Here is a 25657-nt window from a genome sequence, read left to right as displayed (position 1 = left end):
AGCTTGTCACTTACACCAACGGTCCAATAAAAGATATTACCTCACCCAGCTTGTCTCTCGAATATCCTGGGACCAACACAGCTATAACAACAGTGCAAACAACTATTACCAGTTGAGTCATCTGTTCCACCCAAGAAAGATTTAGTTTGATTCTGCCTTTAAAAAATGAGTTTAAATCCATAAACCATAAAAATCAAAATGCCTGTGTGCTGTTATTCAACTTCTAATATAAACAATCCAGCTACTGACAGTATAGAAGGAATTAATACAGTTATTTGTAATTATGGTGACAGTCTTGTAAAGATATATTTACAGAATCTAGATCACAGTAAAGTGTTTTGATACTTGAGAGGTCTTTTCTAGCTTGTGGTTTATTTAAAAAATGAAATGAAATTAAATAGTTTCCCTCAAAAGGCAAATCTGACAGATCCTAAAAATGGAGACATAAAGCAGATCTCCTTTCTTTTGTACTATAGGGACTGGATATTTCAGCATAAGAGTATGTACAATTACTTTTCATTCAGCAACATTGTTCAATACTTGGGCAGTAGGAAATGAGCTGAGATCTCATTTTTGTCCATTAGTGTTGATTTTTGTTTTATTTTATCTAATTTGATCAACATTAGATATGTTATCTACAAAAATTATGTGTGCCATTTGATAATGGGGGAAAACTATATTGTCTGCTTAGATTAGTGAGGTGGACATTTTGATTAGTGGACATATGTTGTATACAAATCTTATTTTTCTAGGACTGAACAAACTTAAGAATGATATTCTTTTTGTTTGTTTGTTTTTGTAGGATGAATGAAATGAACCTGAGTTCGGTAGGGATGGACCAGCTGACCTCATCCTCTGTAAGCAATGCCCTGCCTGTCTCAGGAAGTCACTTGGGACTGACTGCATCACCCACTCACAATGCCATACCTGCACCAGGTAACTTGGAGAGTTGCAAGAAGGGCTGATACTTGTCACTTGCTATGGATTTGCATTTTGCATAGCAGTTGAAAACCAAAGTAGCATAAGTATGAAGTGCTCACGGCTGGATAGAGGCATCTGGGTTTGTCCTCTGAAGGCTGGAGTCCTCGGGGTGAAATGAGCAGATCTGACATTTGATCTCGTGGTTGTAAACCACACTGTGGGATGAAGAGACACCTGAAAGTTGTTGCTTGTGTAGACAAGGCAAAAGCAGTGCTTTCTGTGGCAAGAATGGATATGTCCCACACAGTTCCTGCCAAAGTTCCTTTTTGTTTTAATAGGGTATTAATGAGCTACCTCTCGCTCTCTCTCCCTCTCTCTCTCCCCCCCCCCCTCCTTTTGTGCTGCATTCATCATTGTGGTGTTTGAGTCCCTCGAAATATGAGCTGCTGCTGAGAAATCTGCCCCAGACTATGTAAAAGCCACGCTCAGATTATATTAAATGATAAAACACACCTCTTTTCCTGACAGGGTTTTCAGGAAGTTGCACAGAAGTGCCCATTACAAGTGAAAACATAAAATAGAGAATGAGACAGTATATAAAAATGCAGCCATAGGGCAGGAGGTCCAGCTAGACCTTAGCAGAATCCCAGATTCTAGAAGGGGTGATGTTTCTTCTGGAGATGTTTCACCTGCCTCAGCCACTTGGGAAATGGAGCATGACTTTCCAGGGTAGAACCAGCCCCTGGGAGCAGCAGCAAGGCAAGGTGGGCCCAGCTAGGACTCCATGCCCTCAGTGCCTGCAAAGTCCCTTGACCCCAGCAGTGTCAGTGGACTGCTTTTTACAACTTGAACCCTGGACAGTTTCTGTCTTCTGATCAGTTGTTTGCCCCAACATCCTCACAGTCCTTCCAGTGTCAGTCTTATCTCCCATGCCTTCCATAGTCCTGTACATCCTTCTTTCTCTCTTCTCCCCTTCCGTCTTTTTTATCTTCTCCTTTTGCTGTTTATTCCATTCATTCGCCCCCTTTGCCCCATCCCAGCCCCATAATAAAATTAATAAACAAAGTTCTGTACTAAAGAAAATGATACACAATTTAAAGAAACTTGAAATGACATTTTCTTAATTAACCAAAAACTTCAAAAAATGTTAAACAAAAAAGCTCTAACTGCTAACAATAAATACAGCCATAATACTTGCACGTACTTGTATCTTAATAAATCAGTAAAAATTATATGTTGGGAGTTCACCCAGAATAAAAATCTGCAGTTACAGGGAAAAGGCAGATGTAGAACATGCTTTAGGAAATACTGGGTTCTGTTTATCCCTCAGATTGCTCCTGGCTACATTATAAATATGCACATGAAAGCTGAGACCTTTCATTATACTAACTAGGGGAAACCCCTATAGTAGATAACATGTAAATTCACGTAGCTTAGTGCAGTGTGTGTGGTTTTGGCTGCATAACTCACAGATTCCAAGGACAGAAGGGACCATTGTGATAATCTAGTTTGGCCTAACTCAGGTGATAGAACTTCCCCCAAAATAAGTCGTAGCGCATATCTTTTAGAAAAATATCCAATCTTGATTTTAAAATTGCCAGTAATGTCACCATTATCCTTGGAAAATTGGTCCAATGGTTAATTATCCTCACTTTTTAAAAATGTATGACTTATTTCCATTCTGAATGTGTCTTGCTTCAGCTTCCAGCCATTGGATCGGGTTATACCTTTGTCAGCTAGATTGAAGAGCCCATTATGAAATATTTGTTCCCCAATTAACGGTAATGGGAATTTTGACTATATTCCTACACTGCACTAAACCTGTAAGACTTTAGTAAACATTTGTCTTGGTTACATGTTCATTAAACTTACATACTTCCACTGAATTTTAATGGGCATTTTCTTCTTGCAGGCTTGCCTGTTGCAATTCCAAACTTGGGCCCCTCCTTGAGTTCCTTGCCCTCTGCCCTATCTCTGATGCTCCCAATGGGTATTGGGGATCGAGGAGTGATGTGTGGTATACCAGAGAGAAACTACACCCTACCTCCACCACCTTATCCTCACCTGGAGAGCAGCTACTTCAGACACATTCTACCTGGTAAGTAGTATAGCTCTGAAGATTGAAGTTGAGATAGGTGCTGTTACAGAACACCTGAAGAGCTCCGTAGCTTTTTTTTCCCCTTCTGTGCATACTTAAGACTATGAAACAATACTCTGCATGGCATTCCTTATGACAAATTCCCTGGATTCTTCCTCAAGTCTAATATATCTATTCTACATCTATATAAAGTGCAGAAAATTACCATATCATTTAATGCAATGCCCTTCCATTGGAGAGGTGGTGGGGTTCTGGAGGTTGCCTGGGCCGTTTTCTCCCCTATTTTTGCAGGGGCTGTGGGGAGGGCATGGGGTAAGGAGCCGCTGCCCCTTTCCCGAAAGCTGTGGCCCACCTCCTTCCCCTTAACAGAGTGCTGAAGGGCTGTGCTCCCTCTGTTTTGCTGAGGCTTCCCAGCTTTTCACAGGCCTCAGCATGGTGACCATATACAGCATGAAGAAAAGGAGGACTTGTGGCACCTTAGAGACTAACAAATTTATCTGAGCATAAGCTTTCGTGAGCTACAGCTCACTTCATCAGATGCAAGAAGTGAGCTGTAGCTCACAAAAGTTTATACTCAAATAAATTCGTTAGTCTCTAAGGTGCCACAAGTCCTCCTTTTCTTTTTGCGAATACAGACTAACACGGTTGCTACTCTGAAACCTGTCAATATACAGCATGGTGACCCTAAACAGCCAGCACAGGTGCTGGCCTCCTGTCCCTACAGTGCACCATTGGCCTCTCTCCAGAGACTATATGCGAGGGTGCCGGGTGGCTGGTGCTGATGGGCAGGTGCACTAGGATTCAGGTCCTTGTATCGGGCTGTCAGTCCCTAGCACAAAAAGGTTTAGGATTGTTGAAGAAGTGGTGACTTAGCCCTTAGGGAAAAGAGCAAATGCCTTCATGTTACTCTTGAATGATGCTCTCCCAGCTGATCCAGGAGTTGAATTGATGGGTTCTGGAGGAAGACCTGTAGCCAGACATATTGGCTGATACAGATGATTGAAACAAGTGTATAAAATATATATATTAAATGGGTAAATCCTGAAGGAGTTCCTCCAGTTTCTTTAATCCTAACAGAAGGATATGGGCATCATCACATAATATGAAATGTTCAGTTCCACTAGCAGTCTTTTGAAGACTTCGTTGAGATGTTCTTTTTATAAGAAAGCAAAGCATACTTATACCCAAACTGCCATGTAAACTCTTCCAGACTCCTTGTACTATGAAGTCTGGGTCAGATGTTGCCAGAGTCTCAGCAATCTTGAGTTTATCAGATTAATAGAGCATTTGCTTTGGTGGGTGGAAACTTGCAGAGGTGATTCATCATAATTTTACAAATTTAAACTGCACCTATATTGCCACTAGGAAAGGTTTATGGTGGTCGCATATTTCTTTGTGATTGGGATGTTTCAGAATTGCCAAGAGTTTGTATTTGTAAGACTTACCTGAGTCTTGTCTTAACTTAATTGAAAATAAATGGGAATGTTTAAAGGAAACTGCAGTTAGACTCATAAGGAGACCTTAATAAAGTGTGATGAAATGCATTGCAGTTGTGGATTGTTTATTACTGTTTGAAAATTGATATTGTAAACTCACCTTCTCTTCTTTTTTTCCTTTTCTCCACCTCTTCCATTTCATCAGGTATTTTATCTTATTTAGCAGACAGACCTCCACCTCAGTACATCCACCCCAACACTATAAATGTCGATAGCAATCCAGCTTTATCTGTCTCCAATAATCCTTCAGCCCTAGATCCCTTCCAGCCCAGTGGAACTGTGGGACTGGAACCAGGGATTGTTTCCATGGACTCTCGTGCAGTGAACACACACGGTGCTCAAAACCTGCATCCTAGTGACAGCCATGAGGTAGCACTGGATACCACAATCGCTATGGAGAGTGTTTCGAGGGTAACCAGTCCAATATCTACTGATGGGATGACTGAGGAGCTTACGATGGATGATGTAGCTGGGGATCATTCACAAATCCCAAATGGCTCCCGGAATCATGCACCATTAGCTGTAGACACGGTAGACAGTAACTTGGCTTCAGATGCAGTGGGTCATAGTGGTGTCATACCCATTCATGGTAACACTTTGGAGATTCCTGTTGTCATGGAGCCTGACCACATTGCAGGCCGGGTAAGCGGTATATCGGACAGCACATTAAATGACTCCATACATACCGTGGCCATGAGCACCAACTCTGTGAGCGTGGCGCTCTCTACCTCACACAACCTAACTTCCCTGGAATCTGTCTCCTTGCATGAAGTGGGCCTCAGTCTCGAGCCTGTGGCTGTGTCTTCCATAAACCAGGAAGTAGCCATGGGTCCAGGCCATGTGGATGTGACTTCAGACAGTCTTGCCTTTGTACCATCATCTCTGCAAATGGAAGACTCCAATTCAAACAAGGAGAATATGGCTACTTTGTTTACCATATGTGAGTGTGCCAGTGTGCTTGCTTCTACCTCTGGGTAGCATTTATCATGTAACTGTTATAAGGGGTGCGAATATCAAGACTATTGCAGCGAGCCTCATAGACGTCTTTTAGTGGGGGTGGGGAATCTGTTAAGACCATTAAACAAACCCAAAAAAGCTGGAAAATTTGCAGCTGAGGATGATTAAACCTCCAACAACTAGGTATAATGGGTCACCATTTTAACATCATTCTGTTGTATCTGTCTTCTCACTTTGCCTGGAGGTTGGAATCTTAATCATTACTCTGTGAACTTTTTGGCTTTCTTGGATTTCTTGACCTTTAATGTTCTTTAAGAGAGAAATTTATTGCATGAATTTTTTAATTTGACAAGTTTTAATTACATCATGTATATATCCATGATTATAACATAGAATGACTTTTGTAAAGAGCCATGAGAAACGAGGCACTCAACAGAAAATCCAGAAAGGAGGGGAAGGGACATTCTTCTAACTTTTCTTCTAAAAGTGAGAAGAATGTCCCTTCCTCTCCTTTCTGGATTTTCTATAAAAGGGTTTTTGTGTTTTGAGGCTAACTGATCTTTCAAGAGGAGGAGTTCAGGACTTGCTCTAGAGTCTGTCATCCCTCCTGAACTGCCTGAAGGGTAGTGCTTGAGATTATCACAAAGTTCATTTCCTGTGGTGGAGATCTGTGTCTGTCTAGTACTTCCACCACCTGTCTGTCTGGCTTGCTGCCACTTAACTGTGAAGCTGAATTTTAATATGAAGGCCTTTAAATTTCAATATCATGGTCATTATATGGTTTTCATCTTTCTCTGTCCTACTACACCCCATCAGAATCTCCTATCGACTAGTCAAGCATTTGAAGAAGAAACACATTGAGTTTAAAAATCTCCACATTTTGCATGATTTTATGTGCATGTAGAGATTTTTTTTAATCTGATCTCTCTGATATCAAATGATCGTAAGGACTTGACAAAGCATAAATTGATGGCATTGCTGAATGCTACTTTTGTATGTCTGCTCAAAAAAAGTATGGTCTTATTTCGGGCTAGCTAACGTGGGTTTGAAACAGTGGTGTAGACACAGCAACTGTTTTTAATGGGGGTTAGCAGCTTGGTATGGCTTTAACTTGAGCTGCTAACCTCAGTTAAATGCAGAGTTGCTGTGTCTAAACTGCTGTTTCAACCCCAATTAGGTAATATAGGTTAGCTAACCCAGATTAAGAGCACACCTTTTTTTGGCAGTGTAGACATATCTTATGTTTTGTTGTAAAGAATAACTTTTCAGCTGAAAGCTTTCATTTTGGCTTTTCATTTTACTTCTTAATAAAATGAGTGGTGTGGCCAGATACATGAAAGTAAGGAGGGAAGAGATTTTTTTCCAGTTACTTCAAGCATGATTTCTTTTCAGTGGTTACTGTGGGAGATTGGTGCCTCTTTTCAGTGCCTCCATTTTACAAATAGGGAAAATAGAAAGCACACACCAAGGCTAATAACTACTCACATATCTTGAGGCTAAAATTATTGTATGTAAAATACTTTGAGATTCTCTAGATAGGAGTACTAATGTTCAGATAAAGTATGGGCAACGAATTTTCTCATCCATTCCACTACAAGATGCAGATGTCCAGTTTTTTTTTTTTTTTTTTTTAAAGTTAATGATGCCATTCTAAGTGTCGTATTTTCATTCATTTCCACACTCTTTCAGTTGTTGAACTAGGGGCTATTTCACGTTATCAACCCGTTACTGCAATTTCTCTAAACATGAGTGTCATCCTTATGCATTCTGATGTCAGCCCTACACACTCATCCATCCAGCCATGGATGTGGATGTGATCATATAGTCATTCAATATGTATTTCATATAGGGTCACATTATGATACCATTATTCATTTTGGGGGCAGACCATCAGCTGGTATAAATTGTCATAGCTCTGTTGACTTTATGGGAGCTGTGACTGGTTATACCAGCTGATCACCTGCCACACTGAATATACCTAATACCACAATTAGTCCTACTGGAGTTGGTGAGACCACTTGGGGAGGTACTACTCACTCTGAGTAAGGGTATTGCAATTTGACCCATAACGCATTAATTCCAGAATGCACACACAAATCTGCCATTGTTTAATTTTTATGTAGCATCTTTCCAGGTGAAGAGATGAGGTATTATGGAGGGGTGAGGATTGTCAACTCTGTTCATAATGAAATAGAGCAGCAAACTCTTTATTTGACAGTCAGTCATAGTGTAAAATGACTCCCGATTGTATTTAAAGTGGATGGAAATAATTTTCAATAGTGTTCTATAGAGATTTATGTTTAGTGACAGCTATTGTAAATTACTCCACTGAATGCTTTTGGGAACAAATTTCCATTCCTTTCACTGGCATTCCATAAATTCAATTTTAGTGATAGACTTCACACAGTATAAATATATACGAATAAGTTCCTCTACAGGGGTTTCAGTTTCTGCTAGAGTGAAGGTATTTGTGTGGAAAGATCAGAGACAGGACACTTGAAAAAAAAAAAAAAAAACCCTCTAAGACGGTGGTGAAATGGAAGAATCCTGAAGTCTTAGCCTCCCTTCACTAAAAAAATTCTACACACATGAGCAGTCTACATGTTACTTGTCAGATGTGCTGAATATGCAAGTCAGAAAGATGGCTAACTGCCAGTATTTTTTAACTGCCAGTAAATCTTACTCCACCTGTGATTTCAAATGAAGCTGTTTTTTCTACCACTTGGACCAGTACCAGTAAAAAGGATGCTGCAATAAGAACTTTGCTCCAGTTTTGTTGCTGATGCATAAGGAAGAATAGGCTTCCTTTTTCATATACTGGATATGCAGGGATAAGGTTAGAAAAACTTGTTAAAGTCAGTAAAGTAGGCAGAGGCATCACAAAGCACATCTGTGTGGAGTAAGAAGGGGCCATTTTTATGTAGTAGCTCTTCTGACTAAAACAACATATTAATCTTAATGAGGTTAAAATCCAATGAAGCTGATGAGTTACCAGTCAGAAGAAGCCTATAGTCTGATACTGGTAGGATTTCTCCATTCCCAGCTCTGTCATAGATTTCTTATGTGACTTTGGACAAGGCTCTAATTTCTCTTGCTTCCATTCACCACCTATAAAAGGGGTATAATAGTACTTCCTCCCACCCTATGTCTGTCTTGTCTAATTGGATTGTAAGCTCTTTGGCAGGGACTGTCTCTTACTGTGTGTTTCTAGAGGACTGATCACAGTGCGGCCTTGTGTCATTTGGGCCTTCTAGGTGTTACCGTAATACAAATAATAAATAATACCTCACTGAACTGTGTTGTCCTTTTTCTATGCCCACAGGGTGCACGCTCTGTGACAAGGCCTACCCATCAGACTGCCCAGATCATGGGCCAGTAACCTTCATTCCTGACACCCCAATAGAGAGCCGAGCCAGACTTTCTCTCCCAAAACAGCTTGTTCTCCAGCAGTCTATCATGGCACCTGAAGTAGGTAAGGAAGATCTATTTATCATATATCTCTACACAGCAGTAAAACAAACCCCAGTGATATTAACATAGTTATGGAACACAATTGGAAAGGGTCTACACATTAAGAAGGTGACTCCAGAGGTGTTCCCCTCAGACAGTCACCATGATCACTTACAGTGCGCAAAGTCTTGGTCTGCGGCCATGTTTTTGGGCTTTGCCTAGTCTAGGGTTTTAGGGTGGCTTATTAAATGTGTTAGCTAATACTGGATAGTTTTGTGTAGACAAGGCAATGTGTATTTCATGATGTGCTAGACTGGTCGGATTGAAGGCTGGAGCAAAATCTAAGCTTCAATTCACCCTGTTTAGCACATGTTAAAATATATACTGCCTTGTCTGCACTAAACTTTTCGGACGTGTTTGCTAATGTGTTGTAACATACTTCTAATGTCTAGTCTAGCCAAAATGTTAGCGCAGGAAATTTATTTGTTTCTCTTTAGTAACTATTCAGCAATAAGTAGGTCCTGCAGTATTCCTGTCTAGGCAAAATATATTCTGTTTTCAATGCTGGAAATGTTGCACAGCCACAATAAGTAAAGTATACATGTAAAACATAACTTTAGACTTGCATATTTCATTCAAGGAAGTATTTAGTCTCTTTTGGAAGAGATTGTTGATGTGTGGAAGAGTAAGGAGCCAGCATTTCTGAAAGAAGGCTCCATTCAGATCGAACAAGATCCAGGTGGTGTAAATCTCCATAGCTCCACTGAAGTCAAAGAAACTAGACGGACTTAAACCAGTTGAAGAACTGACATGTTCTCTCTTGACATGGTCAGTATTACCAATCCTTCCCTACCTTGAGTCTTCTTTTTTGAGGAAGATTATCAAAGAGATTGTGATGAGGCAGCTCTAGCAATAATGAGTCCTAACTTTGCTAACACCAATCAGTTTGGTTTTAGACCTGAATATGGTATAGAGGTTGTACTAATTGTGTTGGAAGATTATCTCCTGGCAATGGATGAAGTTCAGGTTTCCAATATGATGCCACTGTGCTAGACCTACTAGCAGCTTTAGTACAGTTGATGTGCCAGCAGACCCTAGCTGGGTTGATTGACTTGCTTTTGAGTCTGTGCAATCCATTTTTATTTTTGGGGAAGCCAACTGGGGCGTGGGGGGAGATAGTATTGGATGATTGCTCATCTGCTTTAAAAATTCTCTTTTAATGGGTTTTATTAAGTCATACTTCCTGTTTATTAGATAGTTAAGGGGGTCAGTGAAGCAGACTGGCTCTGTTACCTTCAGTATGTAGATTACATCCAGATTCAGGACTCCATGTCATCAAATCCAGACGCTGCTGTTAAGTAACTTACCCAGTTTCTGGCTGAAATTGGAGCTTGACAAGAGCAAGCTGCTTGAGGCTTAACTTAGATAAGATAGAGATACCAATTGTAGTTTGGGGGAAACAATCAGAAGAAACAGCGGAGTTGATATCTGACCACTATTCATCAGTTAGGGCTGGTCTACACTGGGAATTTATATCGGCATAGCTATGTCTCAGAGGCGTGAAAAATCCATACCCCCGAGAGACATAGCTATGCCGACCTAACTTCTCGTGTAGACAGCGCAAGGTCAACATAGCTACCGCCTCTTGGGGAAGTGGATTACCTGTGCTCATGAGAGAACCGCTCCTGTTGGTAAAAAGAAAAGGAGTACTTGTGGCACCTTAGAGACTAACAAATTTATTAGAGCATAAGCTTTCGTGAGCTACAGCTCACTTCATCGGATGCATTTGGTGGAAAAAACAGAGGAGAGATTTATATACACACACACGGAGAACATGAAACAATGGGTTTATCATACACACTGTAAGGAGAGTGATCACTTAAGATAAGCCATCACCAGCAGCAGGGGGGGGGAAAGGAGGAAAACCTTTTGTGGTGACAAGCAAGGTAGGTTAATTCCAGCAGTTAACAAGAATATCAGAGGAACAGTGGGGGGTGGGGTGGGAGCCTCCTTTCCCCCCCACCCTGCTGCTGGTGATGGCTTATCTTAAGTGATCACTCTCCTTACAGTGTGTATGATAAACCCATTGTTTCATGTTCTCCGTGTGTGTGTGTGTATATAAATCTCTCCTCTGTTTTTTTCCACCAAATGCATCCAATGAAGTGAGCTGTAGCTCACGAAAGCTTATGCTCTAATAAATTTGTTAGTCTCTAAGGTGCCACAAGTACTCCTTTTCTTTTTGCGAATACAGACTAACACGGCTGCTACTCTGTCTCCTGTTGGTGTAGGTAGTGTCTACAAACAAGTGCTAGAGACACAGCTGCAGTGGTTTAGTGTGGACATACCTTTAGGTTTGCAGTCTGGGGGTCTTGCTGAATCCCTAGTTGCTTCTGGATGTTCTGGTAGTAGAATTGCTTAAGTGCCGCCTTTTCCATCTGCACTTGGCATATTGGTTGTGACCTTCCCTTTAGATGTGGACCTCGTTATTATAATCCATGTTTTTGTCACTTTAAGATTGGATTATTGCACTGCACTCTCCAAGGGTCTGAAGACTAGTTGGAAACTTCAGCTAGAGAAGCTGGTTTGCTTAGTGATGCTTCTTGTTGGGAACAGATTACCCTTGTGCTCTGTGAGCTTTCCGCTTTGTTCCTGGAAGCTATCAAATATATTGGTGTGGGGCTATTAATATAAATGTTTAATAATAATAATCTGGATACAGGAATTTCTCTGCTCATCACAGAAATATATTTGCCTCTGATGAGAAATGCAGAAGCTACTTAACAGTGCCCAGCAACAATTCTGGCAATTCGTGGGGATTAGGTAGTCTAAATTCATGGGAATTAGGTAGGTACTGAAATGATAATTTTCTAGTTCTGCAGAAAATGCCATAAAATCTTTAATGGGCATAAATGGTCAGGACCTTAGTTTTACAGCTCATCTGAAAGTAAATGACTTGTTTTAGAAAACAAAAAATAAATATTGTAATTAGAACAAAATGGCTCCCAGGGACATTATATGATGGTGGCAGCGGCATTTGTTTCTATAATAATTGTATCCCATTTTTGGAAAACAAGGTTTTATGGTCTGATGCCCAGGTATAACCCTCAGAACATTATCTCACAAACATTGCATCTTTTAGTTGTTTGACTTGTTGTTTAAATAATTGATTCTGCAGTCAGTGCCTTTCTGCTGATAGGTGTGTGGACTCGGGAGACCATTCCTGTGAGGACTTGCTTTGGACCTCTGATTGGGCAACAGAGTCACTCTTTGGAAGTAGCAGATTGGACAGACAAGACAACCAATCACATTTGGAAGGTCAGCGTATGTCAAGTCTCCCTAAATCTTATGTCAGTGTCAAAACTGCCAGTGTGGTAGTTTTAACTGTGACTTGAATGCTCTCTTCTCTTTAACCTATCCCCAAATCAAGGCTGTTTTTGTGGGGGGTATATGTATATCAGGGGTCAGCAACCTATGGCATGCATGCCAAAAGTGGCACGCAAGATGATTTTGAGTGGCACTCACACTGCCTGGGTTCCGGCCACCAGTCCTGGGGGCTCTGCTGCCATCCTGGGGTCCCAGATGCTGATCCCGTCTGCCAGCCCCGCTCAGCCCGCTGCGGGTCCCGGCCACCAGTCCTGGGGGCTCTGTTGCCATCCTGGGGTCCCGGCCGCTGGCCCGGGGCTCTGCAACCGCCCCCAGCTGTGGCCCACTGGCCCCAGCCTGGGGCAATGAGGTGTGCAGTTAAGCAGGAGGGGGTGCAGCTCAGCACTCCTACCTTAAAAATTGTTCCAGCGCCAGTCTACTGGAATATTTTTAAGTCCTGATTTGCTGCTTACATCACTATCATGTCACATGGAACAGCGCATTGCTTTTGACATTGTACGTGCCATCTGTCACGATTTTTTTTTTCCCACTGTAAGTTGAGGGCTACATGTGACAAAATGTCAGCTCCTAAGAAAGCAAAGTTAGATGTCCATTCATTCAGCCTTCTTGGACAGACACATTGGGCTTATTCAAAAGAAGGACCATGCTGTATGTGCTTTCTGTTTGTCGCACATCAAGTGTTCAACAACATTTTCAAATGAAGCACGAGAGAACCTTTCTTGATGAAGCAGACAAGACTCAATGGATCAAAAAGGCGGTAGCAGGATATGAAAAGCAAAGCAGTGTTTTTAAATGCTTAAGTGTAAGTTAAAATCAAGCCACAGAAGGAAGTTACAAGATTGCACAGTGCATTGCAAAAAACAGAAAGCCGTTTACAGATGGGGAATATATAAAAGAAGTTTTCCTCAGCAGTTGAGAGGTTTTGTTCAATGATTTGCCAAATAAAGATGTGTATCCAGAATAAAAGAACTGCCTGTCTCTGCCAGAAAAGTTGAGAGATGCGTAAGCAAAATGGCAGAAAACATTAACGAAAAGCAGACAACTGCATTAAAAGACACAGCAGTGTTTAGCGTTGCAGTTGATAAGAGCGTGGATATAAACAATGTTCCATGTTTGGTGGTAGATATTGGTGCAAGATATTGTGCTTCCGATGAAATCCAAGAGGAACTTTGTTGCCTAAAACCCCTGCATGGCGCAACAAAGGGGGCAGATATAGTGGAAACTTTTGTAAACCATTTTGAAGAATGAGGACATTCTTCAGACATTGACATCAGAAAAATATTTTGTGTGACAACAGATGGTGCTCTTCCCATGGTTGGAAAACAGAAGGGATTTCTAAAGTTACTTGAAGATCAAATTGGCCACCCAACAGTCAAATTTCACTGTATCATCCATCAAGAAATACTGTGTGCTACAATTTCTAATTCAGAGCTTAATAATGTGATGAATACAGTGGTGCAAATTGTGAATGTCCTTGTTACTCGATCTGCTTTGACTCTCAGACAGTTTCAAGAACTGCTAGAAGAGATGGACATTGCTTATAATGACATTCCACTTCAAAGCAACATTTGGTGGCTAAGTCGTGGCAAGATTTGTAAACCTTGTGTGCTTTGTAAACTGTTTTGATGCAATCAAGGCCTTTTTGTCAGAAAAAGGACAAAACTACCCCGAACTGGATGATGACAAATGGCTGTGTAAGCTCATGTTTCTAACTGACATCACCTCTCAGCTAAACAAACTCAACCTCCACCTCCAGGGTATAGGGCAAACGATTCTGGATCTTTATGAAACCTGGAAGGCATTTGTTGTATAACTACCAGTTTTTTCTTGGGATAGTCAAACTTAGACTTTTCACTACTTCCAACACATAAAAGAGCTATTGGCATGTTGCACTGTCAGTGTCGATGTGATTGGAATGTCCATGCAAGAACTGGAATCACAATTTTCTTACATTTCAAGAATTCCAGTGATTTGGCTCAATGCTTTCTTTTCTAATTAAATCTGAAAAGTTCAATGAAACCGACTTGGATTTGTCTGTATTTCAGTAGATGGGTGTTGAAGATTTCAAAATGCAGCTTATTCAGTTAAAAAGCTCAGAATTGTGGCATCAAAGTTTGGAGATCTGTGAAGTGCACTTAAAGCTACTGAGAGAGATCATGGGGCCTCTATTCTGACCTGCTGGACCTCACTGCCAGTGAAATTTAACTGTTTGAAGAAAATTGCTTTTGCAATGCTTTCAGCATTTGGATCCGCATACCTGTGTGAACAGGTATTTTCACACATTAAATCTGTCCTCTGTCCCTCTTGGAGCCGGTTAACAACTGATCACTCACAAGCCTGTGTGCAGCTTAAAGTATCCAAATACATGCCAGACATTAGAAAACTCAGCAGGAAAAGAGCACACTAAACTGATAAGATCTGCATTTTAATTTAATTTTAAATGAAGCTTCTTAAACATTTTAAAAACCTTATTTACTTTATATAAAACAATAGTTTAGTTATATATTATACAGAGAGACCTTCTAAAAACGTGAATGTATTACTGGCCCGTGAAACCTTAAATTACAGTGAATAAATTAAGACTTGGCACACAACTTCTGAAAGGTTGCTGACCCCTGATGTATATGATACCAGCTATGCAATATGGCCTTTGCCAGGCCACTAATGACAGCTGATATAACACAATGCACTGACAGTTAAACTTGTAACATAATGGAACATTCTCTAGTCTAGGGCTAAGTCCTGGAGTGGGCTACTTGTGATGACCAATATTCCACAGTGTTGCACACTGAGTTCTCATTTGTACTCCTGGAATCAGCACTGTTTTATTTGGTTACATTGCAGACTGTGTGGAGTCTCCACCAAAGCGATAGGTCATTTGCTGTAAGAAAGCACTTAAAGCCTTTAGTTTTCCTTTCCGGGCCATCCATAAGTGTCATCTAGGTTTCCTGATCTCTCAAGGTCAACTGATTCTGACACCCTTGACTTTTTAGCACCAGCTCTGTCACTCTTGACTTTCTAATACCATCAACTCTAGTGGCAGTGAAGTACTGAGGATCCAGCTGTGCAAGTCAAGGAGAAACGCATGCAGTGGGATTCTGTTCCTAGTTTAAATGGCTCAGAGGTCTGCAGATCTATCTAGAATGACCAAGTCTGATGCTGAAATCCTGGCACTACTGACACTGTAATCCCTGATTCTTTGGTGTCTACTGAGTCATCACTCCCAAATCTGGGTCTCTTGTCCCAGAAGTATGTTTTCCCTCCAGTGTCAGATACTTAGTCTTATCTAAATAGTACCCAGAGGTGATGCCTGCTGATGGTTTACCTGAAGGACCTAAAAGATAGTTGAATGAGGATATAGGTATTCCTTTTGTGGGAGTCCCTCTAGACAAAATCAGTAGAACTATTTCTGAAACCAGGTCAGGGTTCTTAGTAGGAGCTGCCATGAGCTTTCTTTGCTCTGAAACCCTAGCTGAGATGTCCTTGTGCCAACATACCCTCAGCACTGAAACCTTGGAAATCATTCCCAGGCTCAGACTGAGGTGGCTTCAGTACTTACTGAGTCTCATTCAGTGCTGCAATTCTGGGAATGAATACAATTGCTAATCCAGTGCTAATGTCCTGACTTTGAAACCATCCAAGGCCATTGGTACCCAAAGACAGCTAGGTTCCAAACCCCAGTGTCAGTGCTTTGTTCTGAAGACAGGCCACAAAAAGCTTTCCTGGACTCCACACCCCTATCATCTTCTGATGCTGGATTACTGGTTCTGCGTGCTTCTCCTGTTCAGTCAACTGCATAGTGACAGCTCTGAGCTTCCAAGGAGCAATGCTTTATTATTTAAAGGAAAAAAAAAAAAGTGGTACCCTCTTCAGGACCACGCTGCCTTTGCACCAGAAGTCTCAGTTCTGATTAGATTAAGCCATCTGGTGCCATGTCTTTGGAATCTATTCTTTTGCATTGCCAGGAAGACCTTGGATTTTCATCCTCAGTGTAAAGAAAAGGAGGACTTGTGGCACCTTAGAGACTAACAAATTTATTTGAGCATAAGCTTTCATGAGCTACAGCTCACTTCATCCGATGCATTCAGTGAGCTGTAAGCTCGCGAAAGCTTATGCTCAAATAAATGTGTTAGTCTCTAAGGTGCCACAAGTACTCCTTTTCTTTTTGCAAATACAGACTAACACGGCTGCTACTCTGAAACCTGTCATCCTCTGTGTGTAGCAGGCAATCTGTGTCAGGTACAGGTCCTTTGAAAGTGTCTTCATATTGTTTTAAATTTCCCTTCAGTCTCAGTGCCCAGTGGGAAAGCACTTAACGTGTAAAATTGGGATTCTCAGCTGACATTAAGAACAATTCCTTGGGATTGTTGATGTGTGTGCTATTCCTTGGCCAGTCAGCACATAGCAATTGCTACCAATAAGGTGACATTGGCATTATATTCTCTCTCCTTGTGGTATAGCCATATTATTCTAGTTCAACTCAACACAAATATCCATGGGATGCTTTCATTTAAGCAGCAAATTTAAAAAAATAAAAAGAGTGAGTGAGAGCGGGTGTGTGAACTGTTTCCTGATGTGTCGTGGACATCAGGTCATTGGTGCATTCATGTCTATATCTAGATTTTGGTACACAGACAGGCTCCTTACCAGTGGTACCTGGTGATACTTTTATCTAGACTTATGTCTATGACCGCCATCAAACTGACTGATTTACAACGGCACCACTCTTTCTTGACAGTACTCTCACCTGAGACACTTATGCCTCAGGTCATTTAAGGTGCAAAAGGCAAAGGTACCACATGCTTTTCAGGTCAGTGGCATAGCCAGGTTGAAAAAACAGGGAGAGCGGAGATAAAAAAGGCGCCACCCCTGGTACTTACGCGGCGCTCCGGGTCTTCAGCAGTACTCGCTCCTGTCTTCGGCACTGAAGGACAATGCCGTCGAAGACCTGAGCGAGTGAAGGACCCCACGCCGAAGTGCTGCTGAAGACCCGGAGTGCCGATGGGTGAGTACCAGGGGTGGAGCCTTTTTTTATCTCCGCTCCCCCTGACCTGCCGCCGAAGACCCAGAGCACCGGGTGAGTAAAAATTTTAAAGGTGCCAAGTAATTAAAAAGGTACCACTTCTGCTCGGTAGGGGAGCGGCCACTGACCCGTTCCCCGCCTAGCTATGCTACTGTTTCAGGTATTTCTGTTTTCATCTCCCTTACATCTACGGTAATATTTCCAGATGATGGACTGGAATGTTGTTGTTCTCCAGCCTTTTTGAGGTTTGTGGATTCTGTAGGTGGTGAAAACTCCAAATCACAGTTCTGAAGTTGAAAGCTATTTAATGAGGCTCTCTCCCTTTATATAGGCAGATTATTTGAACAGAGGTGGGTTTTTGTGTGTGTGTTTACAATGGCATAAATATCTTATGTAGATATCAGTCTGGCATTGTGTGTTATGTAAGGGGATTAAGTCCCAACTAGGTTTCTTTATTAACAAAGGGAACAACCATTGTCTCTCCAGTTCTGCTTAAGGAGCAAATAAGATCCAAAGTCATTGGCAAACTCCTCTTTTCTGGACTGGAATCAGGTATTCCTTTATGCATTTCCTGTAATTTTGTTTCAGAAGATTTGTCTTCAGGTCAGTCAAGATTGGTGTTGATGGCCTTAAGTTGGTCTTTGTGCTTTTGTCTTCAGACATCCTAGATCAGATGTTAGCAACTCTTTCCAGTTTATTGGATCTTTGTCTGCAGGTTGGGATAAAAGTATTCACCTGAGCCTGGATCCTCTCATGTCGACACCTGACTTCTGGATTGCCGAGATGCTTGATCATGGCATTCTTCAGAAGTCTAGCAACCCTATCAGAAAGCAAGAGCATTAGTTGAAACAACCCCCTCGCTTTTAATGCTATTACACTTTTTTTAAACATTTAAACATTTAAAAAGGGTGTTTCAGTTTTGTCTAGGCTGCACAGATTGAGATTTCAAGTTCCACTCTCCCAGGGCAGCAGTCCTCACTCACCTTGTAATAATGATGTTTCTAGAAGGGTTGCTTCATGTACCACTAATATTGCTTGAGATGATGGCTGCACCAAAGAAACTGGATTTCTTTTTATCAGTGCAGTTGTCTGGTGTTGTGAGTGCCATGGAGTAAGATGTTTTCACTGAGGGTATGTTTACACTACAAATAAAAACTTGCTGCTGGCCCATGCCAGCTGACTCAGGTTCCTGGGGCTCCTCCTGCAGGGCTGCTGTGTAGACTTGCATAAGAACGGCCAAACCGGGTCAGACCAAAGGTCCATCTAGCCCAAAATCCTGTCTTCCGACAGTGGCCAATGCCAGGTGCTTCAGAGGGAATGAACAGGTAATCATCAAGTGATCCATTCCCTGTCACCCATTCCCAGCTTCTGGCAAACGGAGGTTAGGGACACCATCTGTGCCCATCCTGGCTAATAGCCATTGATGGACCTATCCTCCATTAATTTATCTAGTTTTTTTTTTTTAACCCTGTTATAGTTTTGGCCTTCACAACATCCTCTGGAAAAGCGTTCCACAGGTTGACTGACTGTATGTTGGGTGAAGAAATACTTCCTTCTGTTTGTTTTAAACCTGCTGCCTATTAATTTCATTTGGTGACCCCTAGTTCTTGTTTGAGGAGGAGGAGGAGTAAATAACACTTTGTTCTTTACTTGCTCCACACCAGTCATGATTTCACAGAATCCTAGCACCCAGATTCCAGTCTGAGCCCAGAAGTCTACACTGTGATTAAACAGCCCCATAGCCTGAGCCAGCTGGCATGGGCCAGCCCTGGGTGTCTAACTGCAGTGTAGACATTCTCATAGTGATCTCATGAGTGGTCCCTCCAGTCCATATATCTTTTTTGCTTTGAGGTTGGAGTCTTGTTTCACAGAGTCCTTGGGACCTTTGGTTTGTTACTGGTCAGAGTATCATTTGTACCCTGCACCTGTGATGACAGCATTACTCATAGCCATAGCTACACCCCACAGACTTAGTGAGGTACAGGTAAAATGGCCTATAAACTGTAGTTCATATGGGAAACATGATTTTATTAGTGTCTTAGCCCAATTTCCAGTCTCAGTTCATCTATATTTTCATCTCACACTGGCTGCTAACTTGTCTATATTTCCCCAAGTCTCCCTTATGCCCTAGTGAGGACTTGCACATGTTCATTCATCTGGAAATGTCTATCATAGTTAACTGATCCAAAGGCAGCATCCAGTGTGTGTCTTATGGTTTGTTTGTTTTTTTCATAGAATTTGCAAAGCTGTTACTCAAAACTGTAGGCGTCTGCAGCAAAAAAATTCTCACTGAGGTCTGAACTGTAAGAGTGAAATGCAGTAACTTCTTTTGACACGCCATGTAGTTTTATCAATTTTGTATTCCTTGTTCACCTAGAACTCCTCAGCCCGCCTTTCTAGAGTATTTGTACTTTTTGCTAATCTCCACAAGCAGTAGTACGCAGAGGCCACTCAAAGAAGGAGAGAGGTTACGTACCAGAAATTGTTCTTCAAAAGTGTCAAATCTGTATATTCACTCTCCATCCCAAATTCTCAGGTCAAGAATTCCAAATTTAGGAAAGCAGCTGAGGGATGGATGGGGCCACTGCCATTTTTATACCCTTGGAACTCTCCATGATGGGGAGGGAGGGTGAATGGCCACAATCAACATTACTGTAAAGTTTTCCCACAGCTTGATGCCAGGAGGCATCAGTCCAACAAGGGTGACTCTGCAGAGGTAACAATCTTAAAGACTAACAGTTAATTCAGGCCAACGAATCATTCTGGTGTACATACTTACACCCTCACTTACCTCCCTGCAATCTTTTTCTCATTTTAATGCTATTAGAGGTGATGAAAAATGAATTGCATTCATTCATTAATGTCTATCAGATAAACCTTTGTTAACTGCAGTTACTGACTATCATTTAAAAAATATTTAAAAATACAGTGGTTAATATTTGAGCTGTTTGGAGCAAGTAGCTGGAGAGAGCCACAAGATACCACTGTTCCTGAAGCTTGGCTTGTTAGAAAAGCAGATGAAAATATTTGTCAAAAGCTTAAATGGGAGCGGGGAGGAGAAAAATATTCAAATAAATGAGCAGATTTAAGACTAGTGATTGTGGTGTCAGGCATCACCATACGTCAGTCTCTAGCTTGGTCCCCAGGGGTCAGGATGTTTGTGCTAACCTGAGGGGTGGAGGGGCGCAGGTGTGGGAGGGATTTGTGATGTGGTGGTGGTGGCGGCTCCCATTAGGAATATGAGGTCCCAGTGGTGTATAACTCTTTTCTCTCTACAGCAAGGATGTGTGATTGTTGCAAGGCCTGTTAGATGGAGGGATCAGGGAACGTCTGTGCAAAGTACAGTGTTACCCTCTGAGGTTGAAGGCAAGCTTGGAAAAGAAATGACATTAAATCACTTCCTGTAGCTTAGGTGCCCCTATATTGTTATGGCTTGGTTCACCATTGGGGGCAGCACGGGAAAGACACAGTGAAGTCAGACAGCAGTTGTGTCGGAGGAAAGCAATTCCTCTCCTAAAGAAAGGGATGCGCTCTGATCAAAGTCATTGCCACTTATTATCCTGACACTGTTTGTTTTGTCTTTTCTTGTCAGATGTATCACAATGGCGTCCTGGAGTTCTACATCATTACAACTGATGAAAACGAGTGTAACTGGATGATGTTTGTACGCAGAGCCCGGTGAGAGCTACGTTTACCCAGATTGAGCAGATTTGGACCCTATGGTGTTGTCCTTTAAAAAAAAAAAAAAGACTATTAGTTGTGCTACCATAGTGCATAGCAGCCCCATGCACCTGTGGTCCAGGATTCCATTGTGCTAGGCACTGTACAAACACAGAACAAAAAGACAGTCCCTACCATAAAAAGCTTATGATCTATGATAAGGCAAGAGACAACAGATGGATACAGACAGATGGGGGGGGAAGAGGAGGGGTTTGATATGTACAAGGAAACAATGAGACGTTGTCTAAATAGACCAGACAGACACGGGGGAGGGGGGTAGAACACAAGTAGAGTGAACGTGTTGGTGGCAAATGTCATGTTAGTTCCATTATTTGTTTATTTGGAAGGGGTTATTTACAAGGGGATCAACTAAACGGAAGGAAAAGGGAAAGTGAGGGGTAGGGGTACAGGGCAGGGGGCAGGCGTGGAGTGAAGCTGGGGTTAAAGGACTGTGTGGGAGGGGGAAGGTTGAGCAAACAGCCAGTCCCCTTGACTCCATGTGACTCTGAAGTCTGCCCCTGGCCTAGAGAAATTTTGAAGAGTGAATGTGTAGCCCACTGCAGTGGCTGCCCTATGTGATAATTAAAGAGTGGTGCTGAGTGAGCCTTTGAGGGATTTCTAGAAAACTGGGATTGTTGCTAGGAGAAAATCAGTAAAGCAGCAAGCAAAAGGCTGGGCAGGGTATTATGGGGGAAACTAATTGTATGGTAAAGCATCACTCCAAACCTGTGAATTGAATCTAGTCATTTGTCCTTTTAAGCCTTATGCCAGCTGCTTCTTTTGTGAATATGGTGGTCTATTGTTGTCTCTTCCCTTCCTCACGCTTTTAAAATATATCTGTTAAGATGGCATTTGCTTGCATTTTTGCTTTATATCTTTACTGATAAGATGCTCCAGGTACTGCAATGTGGGCCAAGACCATACTTTTGTTCTGGGGTTTACTACCTTTCTCCTAATCCCTACTGATAGCTATGCCTTTTTCTCTACCTGGGAGTCTGCAAGGAGAGCTGTGCAAACTGGTGTTAATATTGCCCCATGAGTGGGTCAGAAGGAAGGATATAATATTTTCCCTATTTCTCCATGAGACACAAAGCCAGGTCTCCTCTATAATTTACTTCATCAGGTTAGTGAGTGGGAATCAAGTTGTTCCTGGCTTTGGGTCTTCTAGCAAAGTGGTGCAGTGCTGCTTGCATGTTCTACCTAGTTGATCTGCAAGGCCAGCAAGACACTATTGCCTCCTGGAAAACTTTGCAAGTGCTTTAAATTCAGTTAATTCTGCTTATAAGACTCATTTTGTATTTCTCTTTCCTTTTTATTAAGGGCATTAGCATGAAAAAGGGTCTTAGTTCTCTTAAGAGGTCATCTGCTTGTTTCCTCCAGTTTGCTCTCTCTAATGTCAGTTATTTTCACAGCAACCATTTGTGATGTCACAAATACTCAACGATTTTATAGAGAACTAAGCAATAGGAATAAATGAGCTTCATGTCATCATCCCTAGTAATAAAGAATGAGGGAAGTGGTAGAATTGCAGTTGAGAAGAACTGTTTCTGAAATGAAAATTCTCCACAGGATGCTGAGAGTTCTTTAAGGAGATTCCATTGTCTTTTAATACTACTGATAGCTTGGGAACAAAGAGCAAAGCTGACAATTTTGAAAGGTGTTTTAAGTCTCCTTTGTTGGTGCAGGAATCGGGAAGAGCAGAATCTGGTAGCTTATCCCCATGATGGAAAAATGTACTTCTGCACCTCACGGGACATCCCTCCTGAACAAGAGCTTCTCTTTTATTACAGTCGGGATTATGCTAGACAGATTGGTAAGAAGACAGGCACATTTATTTGCTTTTACAGACAAAGTCGAACATGAGCTCCCTTTTATATACTGCCTCTGGGATGTGAGTTGGGGTTTCCTTAATTTTTTTGTCAGCACTTGGTAGTGAGTGGCATTGTATTCCTATAAATTCCAATTCACTATGTGTAAATAACAGGTTCTTCACTATTGTTATCATAGCCCTTTAATTTCTCTCTGATCAGAATGAAAAGATTTCATATTCCCGTGGGACAGAGAGAGTTGTTTCTCAGTCGTCCATAACTTGGGAGAGGCAATAATAGGATGTGTAAGATTCTCCAGATTTTGAGTGGTCATAACAGATATTGGTATAATGCTCTTCATAGTTTAAATTTCCACATAACAAATGGTGGTGAACTTAGCGCTTGCAGAAGGATCAGGGCACTGAGCCAAACTATTGTATAGTACCAAATGCAGTGCAAGCTTCCCTTCGCCTGCATGGCTTAGTTGAGAGCCTTATAGATGCCAACACTGATTAACAAGGGAAGTCTAGGTCCATCTTTTAGTTTTCAAGCAGGAGGAACCAGGCACAAAGGAGGAAAGAATTTAAAATCACTGTTGCTTGTTCATTGGACTTCAAGGGTTGGAGGATGCTGCTCCTGCCCATAATTCTGTTTGACTATGATAGACCAAAATCTAAAGTCCTTACCCAGCTGTATTTAATCTTTATTGAGGCAAAACTTCCATCGAAGTTAAGAACTGAATAAAATCTACCAGAATTTGGCTCAATACTATTAATATATTGCACTTATATAATGCCTTTCATCCAAGGATTCCAAACACTTTACAAATGTGAATATGTATCAGTATCACCCTTTTACAGGTGGGGAAACCGAAGCACAGAAACTTGTTCAAGGTAACACAGCGAGTGACTGAGTCAGTAAAAGAATTCTGATTTCCGAGACCTTTGTCTGTTGAGCTTATTACTTCACTTGAAGTACAGTTCATCCATCCTATAGCTTATGAATAACTTTAGTTGGTGTTCCCAAGGTTCGTGGGTAGAACAGGTACCATAACCCACTGTAGTCTGTTGATACCCTTTGAAGCATGCATAAGACTCAATTTAACAAGCTGTAGAAAAGCCACAGCACTTGATTATATGTAATTTCAGAAAAATTGGGGAAAGTATGCAGCCATGTTATAAAGTGGGCCAGCAAATGTTTTGAGTGTGTGAAGGAATGGTGTTTCTAATCAAAAGAAATGCTTTTGGGTTATAGGTGTCCCAGAACACCCAGATGTGCACGTCTGTCACTGTGGAAAGGAATGCACTTCCTACACAGAGTTTAAGGCCCATCTGAGCAGTCACATCCATAACCACATCCCCAGCCAGGGGCACAGCAGCAGCCATGGATCGGGGCACAGTAAGGAAAGGAAGTGGAAGTGCTCCATGTGCCCCCAAGCTTTCATTTCTCCTTCCAAACTTCATGTCCATTTCATGGGACACATGGGCATGAAGCCACACAAGTGCGATTTCTGTAGCAAAGCTTTCAGTGATCCCAGCAACCTCCGGACTCACCTCAAGATACACACAGGTAAGGCAGATGGCATGAGTTTGATTTTAAGATGCCATTTCACAAAGTGGTGTTTGAATTGAAGTAAATTTACTGCTGGCAAAAAGTGCCAGATTATCAGCCCCGGAGACTGAAATCCTGTTCATTCACAAAATAGGCCCTATACGTACAGCAGCAATGCACTTACCCTAGCTGCTGCCTCTAGGTGCTTCAGCCTTGACCTGGAAGCACTGTCTCTGTCTCCAGGTACTGATAATGCCCCCAGCACCTTAGTATCCAGGGCCTGCCTATGGATTGAGAGAGTAACAGTCTCCAGGTCCATTCAGTTCTTGACCTTATGTGCTGAGACTGCTAACATGAGTGCCAGTTATGTTGGGGGTTTTGTGATGTGGACACCTATCCACTAGGAACTGAACTAAGACCATCATCTCATTTCCGTGTCAACTGCTGAACACTTGTCAGGTGGTAACTGCCTTTACTCAGTAATCCATCTGTGCCATCTTTAACTCCTCAGTCACTGGTTTAATCACATTGAGGTACATAACCAAGCCTTTATCCAGACTCTTCATTCCTCAGAGGCTAAATCTAAATAAGCTGTCAGTCTGTGGATGGCACCAGTTACATATTGATTGAGGTTTATGGCTTCAGCCCTAAATCCTAGGATAAATTACTTTGCTCTGCACGATAGGACTGTAGGAGCCACAAAGTAGGCTTGTTTACTACATGAACTTTTTAAAGGCAGGAAATTGAAAGGTAAATATCTTTGCAGTCTGCCTTGGTTAAATGGGTACCTGGAGGTGGTAATTACTAATTCCTATATATAACTTTTCATCAGTATAGCTCAAAGTTTTTGTTGTAAGCATCATTATCCCCATTTTACAGATGGGGAAACTGGAATAGAGTGGTACAGGGATATAAGAACATAAGAATGGCATCCTGTCTCCCGACCGTGGCCAATTCCAGATGCTATGAACAGAACAGGGCAATTATCAACTGATCCATCCACTGTTGTCTAGTCCCAACATCTGGCAGTCAGCTATCTTGGCTAATAGCCATTAGTAGACTTGCCCAAGGTCACCCAGAAGGCCAAACCAGCAATAGGACCGAGGCAGTGTTTGAGTGTTCAGTGTCCCAATTCTTAACCTTGAAATACCAGTCTTCAGGTCAAGTACTGAACACTCAATGACAGCACTCGAACTGTAAGAGTACTTTCCATTCAGATGTACCCCAAAGTGCTTAAAATATTTGATTA

General features: G+C 41.7%; 1 protein-coding gene across 6 annotated transcripts in view; it reads left to right on the top strand.

Moving 5' to 3' along the window:
• PRDM4 (PR/SET domain 4) overlaps positions 1 to 25657 on the top strand; it is a 32357-nt gene that overhangs the window by 1931 nt on the left and 4769 nt on the right. For 4 of the 6 annotated variants that reach the window (XM_043519845.1, XM_043519850.1, XM_043519830.1 and 1 more), the window contains exons 2-9: positions 803 to 936; positions 2834 to 3019; positions 4661 to 5455; positions 8795 to 8944; positions 12098 to 12237; positions 20922 to 21007; positions 22735 to 22862; positions 24112 to 24426. In XM_043519845.1, the coding sequence (XP_043375780.1) occupies positions 804 to 936; positions 2834 to 3019; positions 4661 to 5455; positions 8795 to 8944; positions 12098 to 12237; positions 20922 to 21007; positions 22735 to 22862; positions 24112 to 24426 (1933 nt within the window). In that variant the 5' untranslated portion in view covers position 803. The remainder of the gene's footprint in view (positions 1 to 802; positions 937 to 2833; positions 3020 to 4660; positions 5456 to 8794; positions 8945 to 12097; positions 12238 to 20921; positions 21008 to 22734; positions 22863 to 24111; positions 24427 to 25657) is intronic. The other 2 variants (XM_038385925.2, XM_038385748.2) reach the window with 1 other exon arrangement.

The sequence above is a fragment of the Dermochelys coriacea genome, chromosome 1 (genome assembly GCF_009764565.3).
Source record: "Dermochelys coriacea isolate rDerCor1 chromosome 1, rDerCor1.pri.v4, whole genome shotgun sequence".
In the NCBI taxonomy this organism is placed as follows: Eukaryota; Metazoa; Chordata; order Testudines; family Dermochelyidae; genus Dermochelys; species Dermochelys coriacea.
Note: the sequence above shows the minus strand (reverse complement) of the source record. Positions and strands in the feature narration are given on the sequence as shown.